Raw genomic sequence first — 20,575 nt, forward strand, 5'->3', positions numbered from 1 at the left:
ATTACCCATCCAGGGAATTGAATCCCGACCTCCCGATCTCTGGGAGGACACTGTAACTGTAACTTAACATTCTGTTCTAATATATTTATGTGGATGAGGGAGACACACATGGGCCACTTGTGGGTCCCAAACCACTGGTTGAGAAACACTACCAAGTACCAAGCACTTGTGTAAATCTGATCGGAATGTCACCATAACGCACGCATGCACGCACGAAATACAGTAGTTTGTTTATTTATTGAAATGGCAGTTCTTAGGATTGATCAAAATATCTCAATATCCAACTGTAGCCAGATTTCTTCATTCATGCTCCGATGTCTTGATTGTTTCAGCTGCTGAAATTATCTACTTCATTCACATAGCATCAGTTACTTTTGTCACAGTCCAGATTGCTTTCATTCATTACACGCAGCAGCTTGTGTGTCTGTCTCAAAACAGCAGGGAACGTAATTTTTCTCACGCTTTTTTTCCTTCTCAAGATTTGTTCCCTTTTCATGCCAAGCAGCAGTAGCACCACAACATGAGTTTTTCCTGTAAAAACAGCCATTGTTTCAGATTCAGCCTGTCTCTATTTTACAGCTGTGCATGACTGATTATGTAAAGGCGAGGGGATTTGGGGGAACAATGCACCACCAGTCGAGACCTATTGATCTCCATGCTCATGGCCTGCCTCCGTCCCAGCTGGCTACGGAGGAGACTTGTGTGTGTGTGTGTGTGTGTGTGTGTGTGTGTGTGTGTGTGTGTGTGTGTGTGTGTGTGTGTGTGTGTGTGTGTGTGTGTGTGTGTGTGTGTGTGTGTGTGTGTGTGTGTGTGTGTGTGTGTGTGTGTGTGTGTGTGTGTGTGTGTGTGTGTGTGTGTGTGTGTGTGCGTGTGAGGTTGAAAGTGGTCGACGTCTGTGGGTGAGGCATAATCTTTCCATTATCGAGTGCTAGTTGCTTATGACGTAACTGTTCATGAAGTGGTTTTGTTTAGTAACCAAGATTGAAAAGACAGTTGTGGCCAATTAACCCTGAGATCAGATTCTAAAAAATGTCTTCTACATCCTGACAGTTTTCTGAAAAAGCTATGTTTCTATGTCAGTCGATTTTTCAAAAATAGCAGACCTACAAGCTCGTAGCGTGCCACTCGGTGGAGCGCTATGAGCTTGTAGATCTGCTATTCTTCAATAGCTAAAGCACAACATAATGCTAACACCAAAAGAGGTTCCCGCCCAAAATGGGTTAGGTTGCTGCTTTCTCTCAGGCCTGAAATATAAACTTATTTGTAAATCCAGGTATCCTCTACTAGAACTTACAGATGATATCCAGCCCTGCCTTGGTATTAAAACAATTAATCAGAAATGGTCTTATCCGAGAGACAATATCACAACATGGTTATTCAAAATCGAGGAAGAAGGTTGACTATTAAAATGTTGGATTCAAGGTATTTGACTTTGTCTCTGTATATTTCATGTAATGGATGGGTTATTCATGCGATAGTTAAATGGATTATTTGTAAAACTAACACATCTGTCCAATTAGGAATTGGTATATCCTCCTAGCTATATTAACTTTTAATAGGCGTACAGCCTGGGGCCATCAACCATCATTGTAATGGGCTCGAAGACAGACATATGTGCAAGCATTTATCTTTCCTGTTACATATGTTGACAAGACTCACCAATCTCATTTTCTGCGATTGATTGATTTCTTCTGTGCCTGTGAGGACAAAAGCTGCAAAAGTGAAGCCGGGCTTTTTATGATGTGCATGAACAGGAAAGGATGCTTGTTATGTTAGACCTTTTTTTTCATATGAAATCGGTTAGCCTTGAGCTGTGCCTTATTGTCAATTGTCATCACTAGTCCTTACCCGTTCTGAATATATGAACAGCAAATATATAGTATATATATATATATATATATATATATATATATATATATATAATATTAGTGGTCCATGACATGAAAATGATGTTTGACAGTCAGCAATGTTGTTGCTTATTCTAGATGTATTTTGGGATTTTGTGACTTTATCTGGCCTGTTAACATTTTCATAGACCTGGTTGCTTGTTTCCCTCTCAGTCAATGTGGTAACCCTGGTGTTGCTAATGTAGCACACAACAGCTAGTAACAGTAGTAGTAGTAGCTATGTAGCAGCCTTCTAGCTTCATGTTTAAAAGTATTTTGCGCAATTTATGTCCCCGAATGTATGGATATGGACTTATGGCGCCATCACTGCCTCTTTCTTTAGTAGAAGTGTTGACAGTTTAGCGTCCCTCTCACACGCACACACACACACACACACACACACACACACACACACACACACACACACACACACACACACACCGCCTCCTGGCCTGAGGGGGTTGGAGTGATGTAAAAACAATATTTGAACAGTGAAATACATCGGTAAAAAGTAGGCTAGCCGGATTGTGGGAGCGTGCAGTATTTTTTTGCATGGAGAGATGTGTGCTAATAGTGTGGCTCGGTCGGAGATAGACGACATAGACGACAGACGGATAAACGGGGGGGGGGGTAAACGGCTGTGCTGTCTGTTATGAGACACACACACACACGCGGCGCCAAATTGTATAGGGCACATTTTGTTGTGTTGCAGCGGTAGCTAGAGGAAGCATGCCAGTGGGGTAACGGTGATAACGGTGGCCGGTGATGCAGGTGTCGCTAAGGGACGGAGGTGCGAGGTTAATTCACTAATAAATAGATTATTAATCATTAATGTGTCAAATGGGAAAAATGGCTCCGTTACGCCCTCCATGCCTGTGTGAAAAGTGGGAGTGATTTGTGCAGTTAATGATGAGATAACGCGCTGTCAGTGACATTCAGACAGACAGACAGACAGACATTCAGACATTCGCTGAATTATTATTTAGATGATAATAATATGCCCAAAATTGGGACACCAGGGTTAACCAATGAACACAGCAGCTGCAAACCATTTAAAACCACGGAGCATTGGGAGGACCCTGATGGAAATCACTGCCAGCACATCTGCAATCAATCGATTAGCTCACTTCACCCCCTGAACTTACATAACGGTTTAACATGGCTGCGTAATGTTGGACATCATATGACATGGCTATGGGTGGACTAACAGGCCTTCACTCATGGGAAGTGTGGGTGGCTGGGAGAACATCAGGGTGGTGTTCAGTTAACATTTTGAACGCTTTAACGAGATTCCTTACTTATTACATTTTCTGGGTCGGCCTAAATTTCATTACACGTCTTGACCTAAATGGGTCTTCAATCAAATTGTCAATGTCAATTAAACTTGAAAGTGTAAAAATGGAACCAAATGGACCCTACCATTTTGAATTTACACCTTTAGAACATTTACTGTGTAGTATTAAAAAGATCTATATAGCTCTCTTTGACAGGGTCAGTGAATGGAACATTTCAATGGACTGCAGTAAGCTGTGTATGTGTATGTGTATAAAAACTAAATTACCACATGGGATGATGACCGGTTTCCTTCCAAATAGCATTAGCATTGCTGACTTCTGTTCTGGCTGTATGTAGGACAGGTGTACGTGATATTCACCCATGGCACACCTGACACATTACCTTACCATCACAAATACATTAGGCGTTCAGCTCTCATGTGTACAGTATGGCCAAGTCATTGTGTGATAAATAGAGAAAACTGTTTTTCCATTCCGTCACTGACTAGCCTTAAAGAACGAGCCCTTTCCAAGGACTAGAGTCGCAGATTCAAACTAGTGCTGAAAACCGACGCCGGCTCCCTATTGGTTCACCAGCCTATAAGATAAATTAATTTTTTACTTTTTTCTTTGGAGCAAATTATTAAAGAATTTATTAAGAAAATAATTACTAAAGAAAATAACCTTTTTCTATTATGACCATATGACGTGCAAAAGAGTGTTTTTTGTCAAGGTCACCTTGGCTACAGCATTACTTATCCACATCGCCCGCCCGTATCATTCACATTCCTGAGAAAATACCTTTATAGCAATAGGACTGCAAATTGAAGAAAGGAAAGTAAATCCACAGCTGCTATTAAAGCACCATATTGTTACTTTTACAAGGACAGCTTACAGCCCACCAATAAACACAAAACACACCTCTACTTAATCAAGTTTGCATTTATTCAAAAGGGAGAATATACAAGTCAATAAATATCGTGGCAACATCATTGGGGAAAGACATTAAAAAGTGGCATCAACAATCAAAAACAATACAAATAAAAAAGGTAATGTACACGAGGACAACACAACACATCCCAGAATTCAGATCCCACATCAGGAATAAAATACAATATACTAATAATCTCGTGTATTTGAAAGTGTTCGAACAAGTGTTGGAGTCAAGCCTTTTAGCCAAGCATGTTTGGCCTCATAACAAAGTGCATCAATGGCTTTTATTATTAATTTACCCTCTTGCAGAACTGTCGTTGGCAAATTAGAACCCTTTAATCTTAAATGCCCATGTTATTTTGAATGTATGTTATATTATCACCTGGCTTACTCAATTAGTGGACTATTTGGTTTCTAGGGCTAGTCAACTGAAATATTTAAATATTTCAAAAATCCTGGAAAATTGTATGGATATGTCATGGTGCAAATCGACCCATATAGTCGAATAGTAAAATCCACAAACATTTCTTCTTAGATGGTGACTTAAGCCCAGTAAATTATACCCCAGAATACATTTGTTCGGTTCGGCTGGTCCGAAACTACAATATTCAGAGGTTTGCGTGGAAAGGATGTGAACTAAATTTGGTTCTGTGCCTCCGACATGTTGTGACCATCTGAACCAGTTTTTGGTTCAGTTTCTGCATTCATTCGGCCCAGCTTCAAGCTCATTCTGTCAGCAGTGAAGCCAGCAGACAAGCAGAGGTAGTTGGGAAGAGACCCGAGTCAACTTCCAGGAGGCACAGACACCTCTGTGAAATCTCTCTTTAGTGACCATTCATAAACACAACATATCGATGGAGAGGACAAAACATCACAAATCACAAATTCACGTTCGCGATATGCCGATATCCAGGTATTATTTTATCGGGTTCCAGCAGTGCTGCTGTCTGTAGTGTACGGTACACACTGCCACCACCAAGCCGTGGTGGACGCCATGGGCGGGTTCTGGCTTCCAGAACACAGTTGTGTTTTGAGGCAGTAAGAAATGCAATCAGTCTGTCAAGACGTTTCTTTCGGCTCGGGGAGCCGAACTGACTTTGGTTGTTCTGGTGTAGTGTGCAGCTACCTTTTAGTACCTAATGGCTCAGCAGTACAATATAATAGAAAGTAGAGGTGCTCCGATCCATCGGCCACCGGTGAAAGATCGGTGATCGGCTGACTTTCACTCCAAATTACTCGATCGGTGATCGGCAATTTACCCGATCTGGAGAAACCGATCTTTTATATCATTTAAGTGGTATAAAAGTCAATAATATAGTATACTTCTATACTATCATTTTGCATCTTTGTGACAGGCATAAATATTCTCCCCTTCCTCCCTACACACAGGAACAGTTTTGACGTCGGTTTTGGAAATATTCAAATGTTCCCCTTACGCACAAGATCGGTATCGGCCGATTGTGAGATCGGGATCGGTCCCCAAAAAGCTGACCAGAGCACCTCTAGCAGAAAGGACCCCATTCATATCAGCATGTACACAATCTGCTGTATGTTAACAGTGGAATGTCATTGAACAGCCAGAGACGCTGAGCGCAGATGAATGGACATACAATGGGTGACTGGCTGGCAAAGAATTATAATTCTATAGCTTCTAATCTGTACTACCCTGATCAATAGAGCTTTTCAGCTCCCAACACAACAGCATGCCTTTTATATTTGGTTGAAACCTGTCCAGATAATACAATACAAACATGTCAAGAAATATGGGAGGTGGGGGCAATAACATCTAATGAACGTTACATTTTTGTCCCAAATTTTGACAAAATCTGATTCGTTTGTAATTGGTAGACTATTTTACAGTTACAGGAGGTGGTGTGAGATTGAACGAGTTCAAAACTTCACTGAACTATGGAGCCTTTTAATCCAGTGCAAACGAGGTCCATTTATGTGTCCCAGGTGGTCTAACTTGCAAACTCGCCTGTCAGCTGACCAATGTAAGCAGCTTTGGCTCTAGTCCAAAACATGTTGTCATAACCTTACTTTTACAAGAGAAGCCCTACTACTGACCCCTTCCCCCCCACCCATTTCCTATTCCTGTGGAAAGGACATGACTGCTTCCTCTCTTCATCCGCCTCAGTGGAAGCGTGTCACTTCCTGGAGCGCAGCGTGTCGACGGATAGCTTCCTCTTCTGGTGTGGGAGGTTTGTGGAGACGCTGGGAAGGTACCGGTAACTACGTGTAAAATGAAATAGAAACTATTTTTCCACTACAAAAAAGTAACCCAGAACCTGAAACTTTCCAGAACCTGTGACATTCTGTGATGTTTTTTTTCTTCTTTTTTCCGTTGTAACCATAGCCACCCGTGAATTGGGAGGTACACCCTTAACACACAAAAGAAACCTCATAAAAAGTGATAATACAAGATATACATGACTCATTGTGAGCTTGTAGATCAGTTATTTTCACCATTAAAATAAAAAACAAACAAAACATTTCGAAGTTCTGGATTCACAGAACTTCCAAGAAGCGTATGGAATCAAATCCAGAACCTGGGGGAAAAAAACGTTACACGACACGGTTCACTTAGTTCTTGTAGTCGAAAAGAGACTGAAGAGTTCTCATTTTCATTGGCACAGTGTTTTCCACCAGCATATGGAGCGTATTAAAAAAAAACACTTCAGGATGAAGGAAGGGGCATTCACCTGCCAGCTACCATCCTGTGCTCTGTCTTCCTTGGTATATACCCCACCCCCTCCCCCCACCTCAAGTCTGAGTCCGCCCCGATCACATGATCGAGCAGCTTTTGGCTTTGTCCTTGCGGAGGTCGGAGGTGACGGCCGCTGCCAGGTCGGGCCTTACGGGCATGTGAGAGATCCGCTTGGCGGAGCGGGCAGCCTTGTTGCCGCGCTTGACGTTCTTGCCGCTCTTGTTGACGCAGGCCAACGTGGCCACGTGGAAAATGTCCCTGACGCTGTTCTCCGACTGCTGGGCGGAGCACTCGATGTAGGGCGCCGAAATCTGCTTAGCCATGCTGGAGCCCTGGGGGAAGGAGAGAGAGAGAGAGAGAGAGAGAGAGGGGAGGGGTCAAATTTAGTCACCATTGAACGGTAAATGCCAAGTGTTTTTGGCAAGAGAGGGATTGAATTGTGTCACCATGGTGTAGGGATTTCCCTTCCTTAAGGGATCAATCAAGGGTGACGTAAACTAGAACACAATGTCAACTCATTCATGAGTGATATGTTGTAATGACTGTATTGGCATTGCAAAATTATAAATCCTCCATTTAACCCATTTTGGTCACGAGGCCGAATTTTAAAACACAGGCTACAGCATTACTTACATTAATACAAATAATCTATTCGGTCAAAGACATACAATATTATTATTATTATTATTAATAGCTGAAACTAAAACAAATAGCCTGTTACTTGTAGAGCAGTGTACCTGATCGTAGGAGACAGGTGACTGCCTGTGGTTGGACAGCTCCACCAGTGTACTCAGGTCAGTTCGCAGGTCCGACTTACAGCCCACCAGCAGCATCTTGGTGTTGGGGCAAAACTCCTGGATCTCTCCTTTCCACTGAGGAGAAGAGAACATACGCTGTCAGTTCAATCACTGAAATGCACAGTATTCATGCTAAGACTTCATGTGCTTATGAGCTTATGTAGCTGTAGCTGCAGCTACAGAGGAAACACTGCAGACACAAAACCTGGGAAATGTACCGAAGCCCAAGGCTGAGAGCTCCTTTTCCTCTACCTCTGCAGATCCCAAATTAACCCAATCAGGCTGAGTCCCAAATCCATCTTAAAGTTATATTTCACTTTGTTGTTAACATCGGGGTCTCAAAGATAGAAATGCCATTGAATGGGGGTCCGTAGACTAATACATGTCAAACTGAGGGTCCTTGAAATTAAAATGGTTGAGAATGGGGGTCCACGGGCTAATTAGTGCCATTTGGGGGCCCTTGACATGAAAACGTTTGGGAACCACTGTTTTACAGACAAGGTGCTAGAGATGAGCATTGAGTGTTTGTCCTTCTCCTCCCTGCCTGCGAGGGCGCAGCTGCTGGCTTTGATTCTCTCTGTGCAGCAGAGCTCTCACTGGAACACAACTTGCTTATTTATGAGGGTGTCACTCATACCTCGCAGGGGTTGGCACTAATGGCTTGCCTGATTGCCCGGGGCAAGTAAAACAAAAATAGTTGTGAGTTTGTGGAGTTTACTTTCTGCTTGCCTGAACTGGCAAGTAAGTGGGATTTTGTCACTGTACAGTAGCTATGCCATACAACCCCAAAGTTCAGCATCGCTTAAAGAGTAAAGTGCAGACGTGGGGAGAACCTCACTTGTACAAGTGACACAACAAACTACACAAGCACACTCACTGCACACAACACTGTGTGTTTGTGCGTGTGTAGGTGGGCATTATTATTATTATACATTCATATAGTGAATATATAATTAACAAATTCATTCATTAACAATTAATTAACAAATTCACAATAACAGCAAAAGCTTTAAGGTGAATAAAAATACATAAACCTACAAAGTGTCTTTAAAGCAGAAAACAAGGGGTTGCGCTTGATTAGAAGAAAGGCCGTGGGGTCAGTAGGGTCAGTCAGTCAATCAATCTGCCCATTAGATTTTGAGATATCTTGTGCAAGTGGAAATGTTGGCCTAAGGGTGGCACTAGAGGAAAGGCCATGGGGTCACCGGAATCAGTAAGGGTCATCGCCTGCAGAGCATGAATGTAAACATGTAATTCCATTTCTATACAGCCAGTAGATTTTGAGATTGGCTGTTGGCGACCAAAGAGTTAAGTCAGTGTTTTTCAACCTTTTTCATATCAAGGCCCATTATTTATTCTGCATTTAAGCCACCGACCACCATTTGATTGCAGAACCAAAACTAAATAATATTTTGTTGTCGTTGGATAATATTTTGTCCACAATTCCATGCTGTATTGATGTGGTATCATAGGAGAGATAACAGGCAAACGTTGATCAAAATAATGATTATTTTACATGCTCTAATTGTGCAGGTGCTCAAGTGAAAAAAAAGGGCACCTTGTGCAGCGAGTGGAACCGTCCGGTTGCCTTAATAGTGTGAGATTTATAGATTTTATAAATAATATATTCATATATTATATATCAAGAATTGATCAATGTCACCACTAGTGCTGTGGGAACCAACACACGGGCACCGGGCACGAGGACGTCCCACGCTAACATACGTGGATGTACACAAGAACGACGCAGGAGCGCAAAGTACCAACGAACTGGCCAGATTTATGGAGAACCGGGATGACTGGAAACGACGATGGAGGGCTCGTCTGAGGACGACCTAGAGAGAGACCATGGTCCACATACTGTACAGTACACTGTACCAAAAAAAAGGAACTTTCTTTTTTTTCGAAAGGGCACATTGCTGTCCAGAGGGCCACCTATTGTCTATCTGTGCACGCCACTGCATGGTGATGATCCATTCAGTGCCAGCCTGAGGAAGGGAAATGGGGTAGTAAATCAGGACGAGTCAAGACGCAACCGATACGAGATCCTCCATCGCCACAAGCAGCACTTTGTGAGGCAGAGATCTTTATCCGCTCCCCCTCGGCCGCCCTTTAAGTACCAAGGTTAAAGTAGCCACTTCCTGCTCCCTCTCACATGGGCCGCTGCGCTTTGAGCCCTGGAAAGAAAACCGCACGTAATCCCCATGGCTTCCTCCCGGAAAACAATAGGTGTTCTGTGATCAATGGCATTTCACTGGGAGAAAATCCTCTGGGGTTAATGTGGCCGTGGGCAGGCTGGCTGGTCAGTTGGGGATAGAGTTCACTTTTTTTGGATGTTGGACCTCGATAAAAACCCACTACTAAACCTTGCATGGTTGGTAGCACGCGCGCACAACCACACACACGCGAAAGCCTAGACCATTTAAGTCTGATTGTCTAGACATTCCCACGACTGAAATCTGTCTAATAATTGAAGCAATTCTTTGAAGCGATTGTTTTGAGCAAGACTCTTACATGATTGATCCTTCCTGTTCTGTTGTAGACAGCGTTTTCCTTTTAATCTGTCTTTAAACTGGGAAAGCTCTCAATTTGTCCTTTCCGTATATAGTATAGCAACACACAAACGCAGCATGCAACACATGCACACCTGAGAGTCATTCTGTACAACCACAGGTTGCAGTGCCTCTGTGGCAACTGTTCCTTGCTCGGCAGCCTTTTCCTCGTGGGCCCAGGACAGGTCCTTGTTTGTTGTTTTTATATTGTTATAGGTTGTTATTGTGTGATATATCATATAGTTGCCAAAATGCAGTTTTCTATGCATTTTGGGGGTATTGGGGGTTTTGACCCCCCCAACATTTTTCGCATACAGTATATCACAAGATGCTGCTGACTGACCACCCAAGTGCACCTCACAGCTATAAAGTCTCTGGAGTGGACTTAAACTGGGACTTTGTTTTAACCCTTCCGGAGCAGATAACAGGAAGGTGCTTTGAAAGACATGCACTTCATTTACATGAGATTTGAATAAGACAGAGAGACAGACAGACAGAGAGAGAGAGAATATACAAACAAACAAATGGCGAGAAACAACAAACCTTTTTCACGACACTATCGAGGGTTTCCGGCCGGCTGATGTCGAAACAGATGAGGACGGCGTCGGAGTCCGGGTAGGAGAGAGGTCTCACATTGTCGTAGTACGGAGAACCTGCAGAGACACGAGACAGTCGTTTAACCAGTGGAGAGACATAAAGACGAGTGAGAGAGAGAGAGAGAGAGAAAGAGAGAGAGAGAGAGAGAGAGAGAGAGAGAGAGAAAGAGAGAGAGAGAGAGAGAGAGAGAGAGAGAGAGAGACTCGAGTTTCAAATCAGCGATGTGAAACCTGGCTGACAAGTGCAGTTACACAGTATGACAACAGCATTTCCACTTCCCATGAGAAAGTCAGACCAAATACAATTATTTAGATTTAGCTAAACTGTGTGAGCTGAAATAACATTAAGCCACTGAAGGATATATTCCACAGAGGCATATTACACTACAGAGGCCTTTGAAGTTGTTAAGTTAGAAAGGTTTATTACCACAGTGCAGACAGTGTTAAGGAGACACAGGTGCAAGGCTGTGTCAGGATTCAATTTGAGGCCGGAAAAAAATCAGACTTGAACTCTTGGGAGGCCTAAAGCATCAAATCTACCGGTACAGACACAACCCACTCAAGCGTCACAGGATTAGCTGACAAAATACATGGATGGACAGGACTCACACCTACACTCCCTCAACCCCAACCCTGAGTATGATGACAGAGCAAAATTGCTGAAGAGTGAATATGATCAACATAGCAGCACTGATACAAGGAACTGCAGAAATGTGAATTGAAGTTGACTAAAAACCAGACAATACTGTAAGCTTCCACTGAAGATGTGGGACTATCAGACTACGTAGTGTAGATCCACACAGTCAGTGGAAAAAATGTTGCAGACTACTGCGAGAATCCTTGTTTGAACTGAACCCAGAACGGAGGTGGAAAATCTTCCATGGAAAATGGAGCTAGGAAGTGGCTTCCACCACGGATTGAGACCATGTGTGAACTAAGGACACTCCTCTCTCTCTCTCTCTCTCTCTCTCGAACAAGGGAGTGCGGCGTAGTGTCAAGGTGAGTCAAGGCCATTTGGCCACTCTGGCCAGGTGCCGGGGGATTCGGCACTCTGACCCCACACCAGGAATCTTGGGAATGTAGCTTTTTTTGCAGCTGGAGGAATCCATGGGAGATCCTGTTCACAACAGATTCTAGAGAAATGGCAGGAAGCTACTATCATGCACATGCACAAATACAACAGTTCACTGCCATGCACGGCTGCACGCACACAGATCTAGTGTTCCTAATCCAAAAAGCCATGGGGTGGGGTGGGGTGGATTTAATTGTCCTTACAGATAATTAAACAACAACAATCCATGACACTGTAAAACAAGACTGTCTTAATGACCTTTGACATTATACATTTTCCTCTGCTGATCCCTGAAGACAACTAACACTGTAATTCTGTAATGTCAACATACTGTAGCTAAAATTATGTTGGGCTATCAGATGAAAATGTGGTTCAGTGGGATTAGAAGAATCCACGGTTTGGTGGCAGTGTGTTCTACTCGATCATCATTTTCTATTGACTTTGCGCATGTAGCTTTTCCGTGGAGGCCGTGGCACGTGACACATGACAATGACCAAACCAAAGGCCCTGATTTTAAGTGCTATCGGTGACATAGCAAGGAGAAGTACAGTGCAGGGATGAGATCAGCATCAGCCACAAGAATGTAAGTCCTATTTTCACTGGCTGTCTCAGCGTCACTCACAAAACCGCATCCCAAAGTTTTAAGGTTTTCATAGCCTCCAACTCCTGGGAACAATAACATAAAAAACATACTGTATGAGCTTGTGAGGGCGTTAGATAGAAAGGAATTTTATGCATGTTTGCAGAATCCTTTGGCAATTTTAACAAGTTCCTGCACTGCACATGGGGGCCTGCTGTTTGTACCACGTGCGTAAGGTTTCCATACATGGAGCTGCCATGAACCCTGCAAGTCTTATGGCTGTGTCTCTGCACCACATTCTCCAAGTCATGTTGACGTTCATTACGTTCTCTCTACAGCAGTGGTTCCCAAAGTGGGGTCTGTGGACCCCCAGGGGTCCTTGAGATAGTTCCAGGGGGTCCCCAGCTAAATGATAGTTTAGAACCAGATGGACCCTTATGGGTCTGTAACTCTGAGAGTGTCATCTCAGATTAACATTGATTTTACAATAGAAATTGGGGTCCCAGAGATAGAAATGCCATTAAATGGGGGGTCCGTAGACTAATGCGTGTCAAACTGGGGTCCTTTAAATGAAATGGGTTGAGAATCACTGCGAGAGCCATAACAATCTTCTCTCATGGGGGTCCCTGGCATATCTCTTGATTCTGAAATGGGAGTCCGCAGGCTAATAAATGCCAATTTGAGGGTCCTCGACAAGAAAAAGTTTGGGAACCACTGCACTGAACCACATTCTCCAAGTCAAATTGACATTCGTTACGTTCTCTCTACAGTTGAAATTCAGGCATCTGCACAAAATAAAACTTTACCCGACCCAACAGGAACTCGTGCATATTAATACAGTTAGGAAATAAGTAAAACCAGAGGACCTGAAAATAGCCATCTTGACATTTTAAATTCCAGTCTAGACACAGTAACAGCATTAGGGCTGGGGTGAGGCCATGATGCCACTGTGTCAACGCTGCTTTGAGGTCATTTCCCTTTACGGACCGCCGAGCGGACGGATGAGAGGAAATCCTAGGATGTGCACACAAGCTATGCACACGCACAAGCATGCATACGCTCGAGCACGCACGTACACACACTCACACACACACACACACACACACACACACACAGAGAGCTGCTGACTGTCACCTAATTAGCTCCTGTGATTGTTCCCCCACGGGGGTTCTAAATCTGGAAGGAAGGAAGACACCCACCCTGTTCCTTCTCTCTCTTTCTCACACACACACACACACACACACACACACACACACACACACAACCGAGGTAGTCCCAGCTGCATTTGACAGGCTAGTAGGGCTGGGCGTATTACTTCAAACCGATAATTCGCTATCGCGATTATTTCAAACTTTTGCCGACGATTTATTTGTTTTAATAGTGAAAATGTTATTATCATTCAATATCAGTATCTGTGAATAAACTTGACATTCACCGATGACAGTAGCCGATATTTATCCATTATTATTTGGGAAGCATACATTTTGTGTTAAACAGTTTTATGTGAAACTGTATTGCAGGGTTATTCAACTGGCGGCCCGTGGGCCAAATGCGGGGCCTTTCTTGTGGTCCCTTACCTGGAGCAATGTATTAATTAACATACCAGCAATAACAGTGCCACTGGATTCACTGGTTCTAACTCTGCACACAAGAGAAATTCACGAGTGTAAATTCAATTCTGAGAGGGTTCAAATAGACTCTCAAGAGTAAAAAAAAATTGACACGCGTGACCTCACAGTGGATTCCAGCGTGATTTGATTTCCTCCGGAGGCCTAACGAGGTATTTTAAGTGGAAATGCGTACTTCTCCTTTGGAGTGCTATGTCTGCCATCGTGTGTACAATGGAGGTCTTTGTGGAGGGGAAGCAGCAACCTTCAGTTGGAGGAATGTTAGACATGCGGCTCCAATAGCTCAGCGCAGATATGTGATCCCTAACAACAATGGCTGCTGATGGGCTGGCAGAACGGTGCCCACCCTACCCCTCCCTCCACTGTATGTGTGTGTGTGTGTGTGTGTGTGTGTAGTCAGGCAGGTGGGGGCAGGCACGTGCACACATAGATCTCAAAGGGGGCTTGAGGCTGAGCCCCTGCCCTTTTCCCCGTCTGTAAAACATACGCATCGCAGCGCAACTTCGTTGTGAGCTTGTAGATTTCGCTATTTTTGTCCAAATGTGACCTCTTGCGGGATTTGCCCCTGCCTCTCTAACACTCTCTGCACGTCCCTGGGTGGGAGAACTTACTGACAATATCTTACAGGTTTTCTGTTATTTTCCAGAAGCGATTACTTTAAAAAAGGTCTCAGTCATTCATAAATAGTGTGTGTTCATGAGCAGGTCACTGATCTCTCATTGACTCCAGTGCATTCTGCCGAACTTCCGGGTAGTTTGGCTCCCATGAACGCATCCATGAGTGTGTCATGGCGCAGCCCAGTCACGTGACCATTGCCTTTCCTTCTCAAAGCTTCCTTGTTGGCAACCAATAAGTGCATGTGCGAGTCGAATCCGTATGTATGCTGTCTAACATGTGAGTAAAAGCAAAATAATTATAACAATAATTAATTGCTGGATTAAATGAAATGAAAGAAAGACGAGGACCCTCGTCTTGGCACAGGCGGGTCGTGGAGAGAAGAACGAGGCCCAGCGTTCTTGGCATACGAAGCGGAGCAGTTGGGGGTTAAGTGGATATATATATATATGGAAAATAAGTGTCTCGCTCAGGGAAACATCAACACATACTGGGTGGGCTGGAGGGGGGGGGGGGAGTGGCATTGATCTTCTAACACCAAAACAGCCTCTCCACCCTTTCAGCTATGGCACTTTATTATTGCCATTTTATTTACAGTACTAAATAATAATGTACTTGTAGTACTTTTAGTAACTTTTAATTATTGAATTATGTCGTCAGAGTCATGCAGGCAGAAGACAGATAAGCAACAAACAACATGCGCCAGTGCACACACACACACACACACACACAGTCAAAGGTAAAGACAGACAGAAATGGAAGGACAGAACAGAATCTAGCACTTCCTTGAGACAGCACTGAGCTCCTTCAAAGGCAAAGTCACCAGCCCCTGAGGCCAGGAAGCAATATCAGCAGAGGGAGAGAGAGACAGATAGAGAGAGATCGACACACAGAGAGAGAGAGCGCAAGAGGACAAATGGCAGGCAATATAACTGCCAGACACAGACATTTACCTTAATGAACTGAATTACCCCATAAATGACCACCCTCCCTTTCTCAACAAACACGGCACGCACGTGAGCACACTCTGTGCGTGCGTGCATGCACACACACACACACACACACACACACACACACATGCACTCCAGCTCATAAGCGCACTCAAAAGACAGTAGGTGTAGGTGTTTGCATGTCATTATCTCTGTGTCTGTTCTTGTATGTGTGGTCCCTGTCTATTGCCCCCCACGGCACACCCACCCAATCTCCAAAGCACCACGACCATTACCACTATTACCACCCCCCAATGAAAAGCCCCTACCCTAACCTACTCCACCCCTCCCTCCACCTCATTAGAGGGACAGTCACAGGACCAGGCGGATCGATTGGCAGTAGCATGTCTGATAAGGTGCCAGTTCAAAGAGGAAGGGCCGGGGGGGCCCAGTCAAGACAAAAAGCTATCAATCAGTCAACCTGGGAGGGGAGGGGGAGACTGCATGGGGGATGAGGATCTGGATGAGGTCAGTGGGTCTGTCTATATCTCAGACTCAGAGAGGCACCACACATTCCCCTGTTGTTTTAGGTTCACGGAGAGAGAGAGAGAGAGAGAGAGAGAGAGAGAGAGAGACCCCCCTCCCAGTAGTAGTACTGCATCCATGGAACAACAAGTAACGTTTGTTTGTTTCTGCACCTCATTTCTGCATGAATATTCCCCGGATGCAGGCCTGTCCTCCTGGGTATATATGAAGGTGTTCCCTGCATGAGTGTATGTGGAGGAGATGGAAAATATGCTGTGTGTGTGTGTGTGTTTTAAAAAAAAAATCATTTTATGTTGCTATTGTGCACAAACCCAAATTGGGGGCACTTGGCGCTGGGGCAATTAAAGTCTTCAATTCAACTGAAATGTGATCCATGTATTGTGGCTTTGACACTCGTAAGTCTGTTGGTTGGTTGCACGTTACTGTAAAGCCAAATGTGTGATACCTCGCAATATTAGGCATAATTGTGTTGCTCTTGGGGAGTTTTTAAGCTTCTTCTACTGTTGTGCACGTTGTAACGTAGTTGAAAGCTAAATGCAAAAGAAAAGAAAGAAAAAAATATATCTAGACTTAGACTTGAGACACCATTCCGAACATTACAATGGGGTGTTATGTGTGCAAGGACATAACAAAGCAGTTCAGTTTGTAGGGGTCATGGAAAATCAATGTGTCACTGGCAGCTGATGGCCTTTTCAATGAGGTGCACAGTGGATGAGCTTGTTAATTGCAGTGGTACTGGTACTGGTTAAGTGTCTTCCTGTACCCATCTCTCTTTGTGTTTGATAGCGTGAAAAGTAGCCAAGTCTTGCATGCCAAGTAGTGAGATGTGATTGTGAGAACATCTTTTCAAACATCACTCATGATACGAGAATGGAATCTGGAGCCCAAAGACTCACAACAGCTGGCTGTCAGCCTGTCCCCTCCCTGCACATGCGCACACACACACACACACACACACACACACACACACACACACACACACACACACACGACATACGCCTAACTCACGCCTGACTGCTGTGCTATTCAATGTCTGGGCATTGATGGATGGGCCAGTGGGTGAGCGTGCACACACACACACACACACAGTCACACACACACACACACACACACACACACACACACGGCACAAGGGACGGCAGCTGGTTTGGGTGTTGAACATAAAGCCCTCTGTTCCACAAACAATCTATGCACTAAGCAGTTTAAGAGCCTGTACACGTGCTGGTCACAGCAACTATTTCAAAACCTCAAGGAGCAATGCACAGCATGATCCTCCAAGGGTCTTCACATGTTTCTGTCCCACTTTTATCTATCTATCTATCTATCTATCTATCTATCTATCTATCTATCTATCTATCTATCTATCTGTCTGTCTGTCTGCCCTCTTGTCTGTTTATGCAGTTTGTACTGTATCATTGTGAACCACTGCTTTCAGATTTATTTATTTTTTACTTAATTCTCACAAATGAATTCTATTTAATTTATTCTAAAGCTTTTTATTATGGTTTGACTTTGACTGCATCCTTACCAGAGCTGTCTCATCTGGAGACCAAAAAACGTTTTACCTAAATCAACTACTGATGGAAAGAGAATCATTCCGTTTTTGAGCTTAATGCATTAGTGTCCGTCAGCCAGTGCTAATCAATTAAGATACGCCGGGACATAAAACACACTTTAACTCAATATTAGTGGTAATCTGGTTTCTCGCAAAGCCAATCTGCGGCAGAAAGCTGTGCATGTTCAGAAGGGTGGTCACTGAGGGATTGGGGCAAGGGTCCAACCGTCCAACACGTCTGGAGGACATGTCAGTGCTCATTTAGACGGATCAAAAAAAGCCTTTAATCGATAGCTGCAGACCTGTGCAACCAGAAGGCTCAAGCTGACACTTCCAGCCTTGCTGTTTCACAGAATAGGCTATATGGATAGATACATACCTAGTAGTAGGCTACATACAGTAGGCCACATACAGTAGGCCTAACACAGAAGGGATAGAAAATATGGAATGGCTCCCATGGTTTTCAAAGTGGGGTCCCCAACTAAATTAGTTAATAGGCCTTGATAGCCTCAAATCAGTTCAACAGAACCATAACCACATACTGTATCTAGGCTTCGAAGAAATGTCTTGAATATCTTTTGAAACATTTCTGACAACACAATTGTTGTATCGGGATCTCTACTCTCTAGTCTACCACAACAAATATTTTCGGATGGGTGTGTGTGGACAAATACATTAAATTGCGAGTAGTTGAAATGAAAAGGTTTGAGATTAAATAGATATATATACCACAGACACAGCAATGATGACACAGAAAAGTGTTAAAACATGTTTACCTGACGTGTCCCACAAACTGAGCTCAATCCTCTGCGTGTCAATTTCGAAGCTGGCCGTGTAGTTTTCAAACACCGTCGGGACGTACGTCTGCACAAAACAGTTAACAACATAGATTATACATTTTGATGCGTAAAATAGCTAGCCAAAGCTTTCATTTCAGTGAACGAATAATAGACTAGGCCTACAGTAAAGAATCCTGTGTAAAGCTGAACATTTATTTAGTCAGAAAACTAATTAATTTGCGGTTGCATAATAATAACTTTATGTGTAGGCCTATTGGCCACGTTCATATGCAAAACATATACTGCTAAAAGGATAATTAAAACACAAAGCTCGAGAGCTTATTTTTGTGCTTTTGTGGTCGTAATAATCATAATGAAGATGATGATCATGCTGATGACGATGTACAGATGTAGTCATTGGTTTTGCTGTTTAATAAATGTATATTGCAGACAGAGACTGTGACAGACATGCACATGGGGGCAGCTCACAAAACTCACCTCCGGAAAGCAGTCCTTTGCGAACACGTGAAGCAACGCAGTCTTTCCACATCGACTGTCGCCGACCACCACTATTTTGCACTTGATGCTCTGCTGCAGCAGCGTAGGATCCATGCCGGATTTCAGAGACAGTTTCTGGCAAGAGCGTCTTTCCTTCATTGATAGAACTTTTGATCAAGTCAATGTTCCGCAGAGGAGGAAGACGTAAAACACAAATATTATGTCTCCTTCACGCAGTAGTATATAGTAGCCTACTCCTACGTCCTACCTCCTAAGTGACTGTACTGTAGATGTGTGCTGCTCTGCTCTGCTCTGCTCCTCTGCCTCCCGAGTCAGCTGTACTGGGCTGCGAGTGAGCCGGTAAATTGCAATGGCATTCATAATAGCCAATGGCTGTCGCTTAATGCTCTCATCTGGTGGTCCCTCCCCTACTCCCCTGTCCCCTCACTCCACAGTCGAGTTTACATCAGTGATGCCCAACATGTGGGCCGGCACGGGGCCCCCTGGTGGGACGCGAGGATATTGCAAATGGGCCCTCACATCATTTGAAAAACACCATTTTTGTATGGATATTTTATATGTCTTTCATTATCTTTTCACTGACTGGGTCACTGGGAGATAAAGTCAACCTTTACGCTCAATGAGCGTATAGGTTTACACATGCACTCCGAACCTGCATTAAAACAAATGAATGTGTTTTATTTTGTACTATACCAGGGGTAGGCAACCTGCGGCTCTAGAGCCACATGTGGCTCTTATAGGCCCTCTCCCGTGGCTCCCAGTTGCTATGGAAAAGAAGTATGAAAAGTAATAAGAAGTTTTCTTTTTCTTTTCTTTATTTTTTATTTTTTACATTTAATCATAATTTATTATTGAATTTGTAGGAGGCATAAAGTTATTCTTTCACCACCAATGCTGCTGGCTTACTGGCACAGTATACTTGTTATGATATGCTTTGAGAAATTAGCAAACAATAAAATGTAATATTGAAAGACAAACATTATTTTGTGGCTCCAAATAGAATTGAAATACGTTATTGGGCCAAAAATGGCTCTTCTGATAATAATGGTTGCCTACCCCTGACCCAGGAGGATCCAGGGGGACCCAGGGGGACCCAGGAGGACCCAGGGGGACCCAGGAGGACCCAGGAGGACCCAGGAGGACCCAGGAGGACCCAGGGGGACCCAGGGGGACCCAGGGGGACCCAGGAGGACGACCCAGGAGGACCCAGGAGGACCCAGGAGGAGGTAGAGACCGTGCCCCCCCCCCCCCCACACTGCCATCGACACCCGGAGCTTCAGGCAGAAGACGGCTCAAGGTACGGTCCGTACGGAACCTTTTTTTCATGGGTCTGTGTATTTGATTTAAATTTGAATTTTAAAATCTTAATTGTGTTTAAAACCACACCAATGAAAATCAGGAATTAAGTTTTAATTAACCATTTCTGAATTGCATTTAGAATAGAAAACGGAAAGTTTTTTTTCTTCGAATTTCATCTATCAAATATCAAACGGATGCCTGAAGAAGGCCTTTGACCGAAACGTTGCCTTTAAATAAAGTTCGTATTGCCAGTGCAGACGGTGTGCTGGTCTTTGTGCACTTTGTGTGCATTGTTCTGAATACATTAA

At 43.7% G+C, this 20,575-nt stretch overlaps 1 protein-coding gene across 1 annotated transcript; it reads right to left on the reverse strand.

The window, feature by feature from the left end:
- Positions 1-6,258: 6,258 nt before the first annotated feature.
- Positions 6,259-19,202, reverse strand: LOC308311492 (rho-related GTP-binding protein RhoE-like). The gene is made up of 5 exons (XM_080758183.1): positions 18,948-19,202; positions 18,447-18,534; positions 10,693-10,802; positions 7,538-7,672; positions 6,259-7,132 (listed from the first exon to the last, which is right to left on the reverse strand). The coding sequence occupies exons 1-5, from the start codon at positions 19,104-19,106 to the stop codon at positions 6,878-6,880; spliced, it is 747 nt and encodes a 248-aa protein (XP_080614309.1). The 5' UTR covers positions 19,107-19,202; the 3' UTR covers positions 6,259-6,877.
- Positions 19,203-20,575: the final 1,373 nt, after the last annotated feature.

This window comes from Protomyctophum bolini (genome assembly GCF_963924005.1).
Source record: "Protomyctophum bolini genome assembly, chromosome: 24".
In the NCBI taxonomy this organism is placed as follows: Eukaryota; Metazoa; Chordata; class Actinopteri; order Myctophiformes; family Myctophidae; genus Protomyctophum; species Protomyctophum bolini.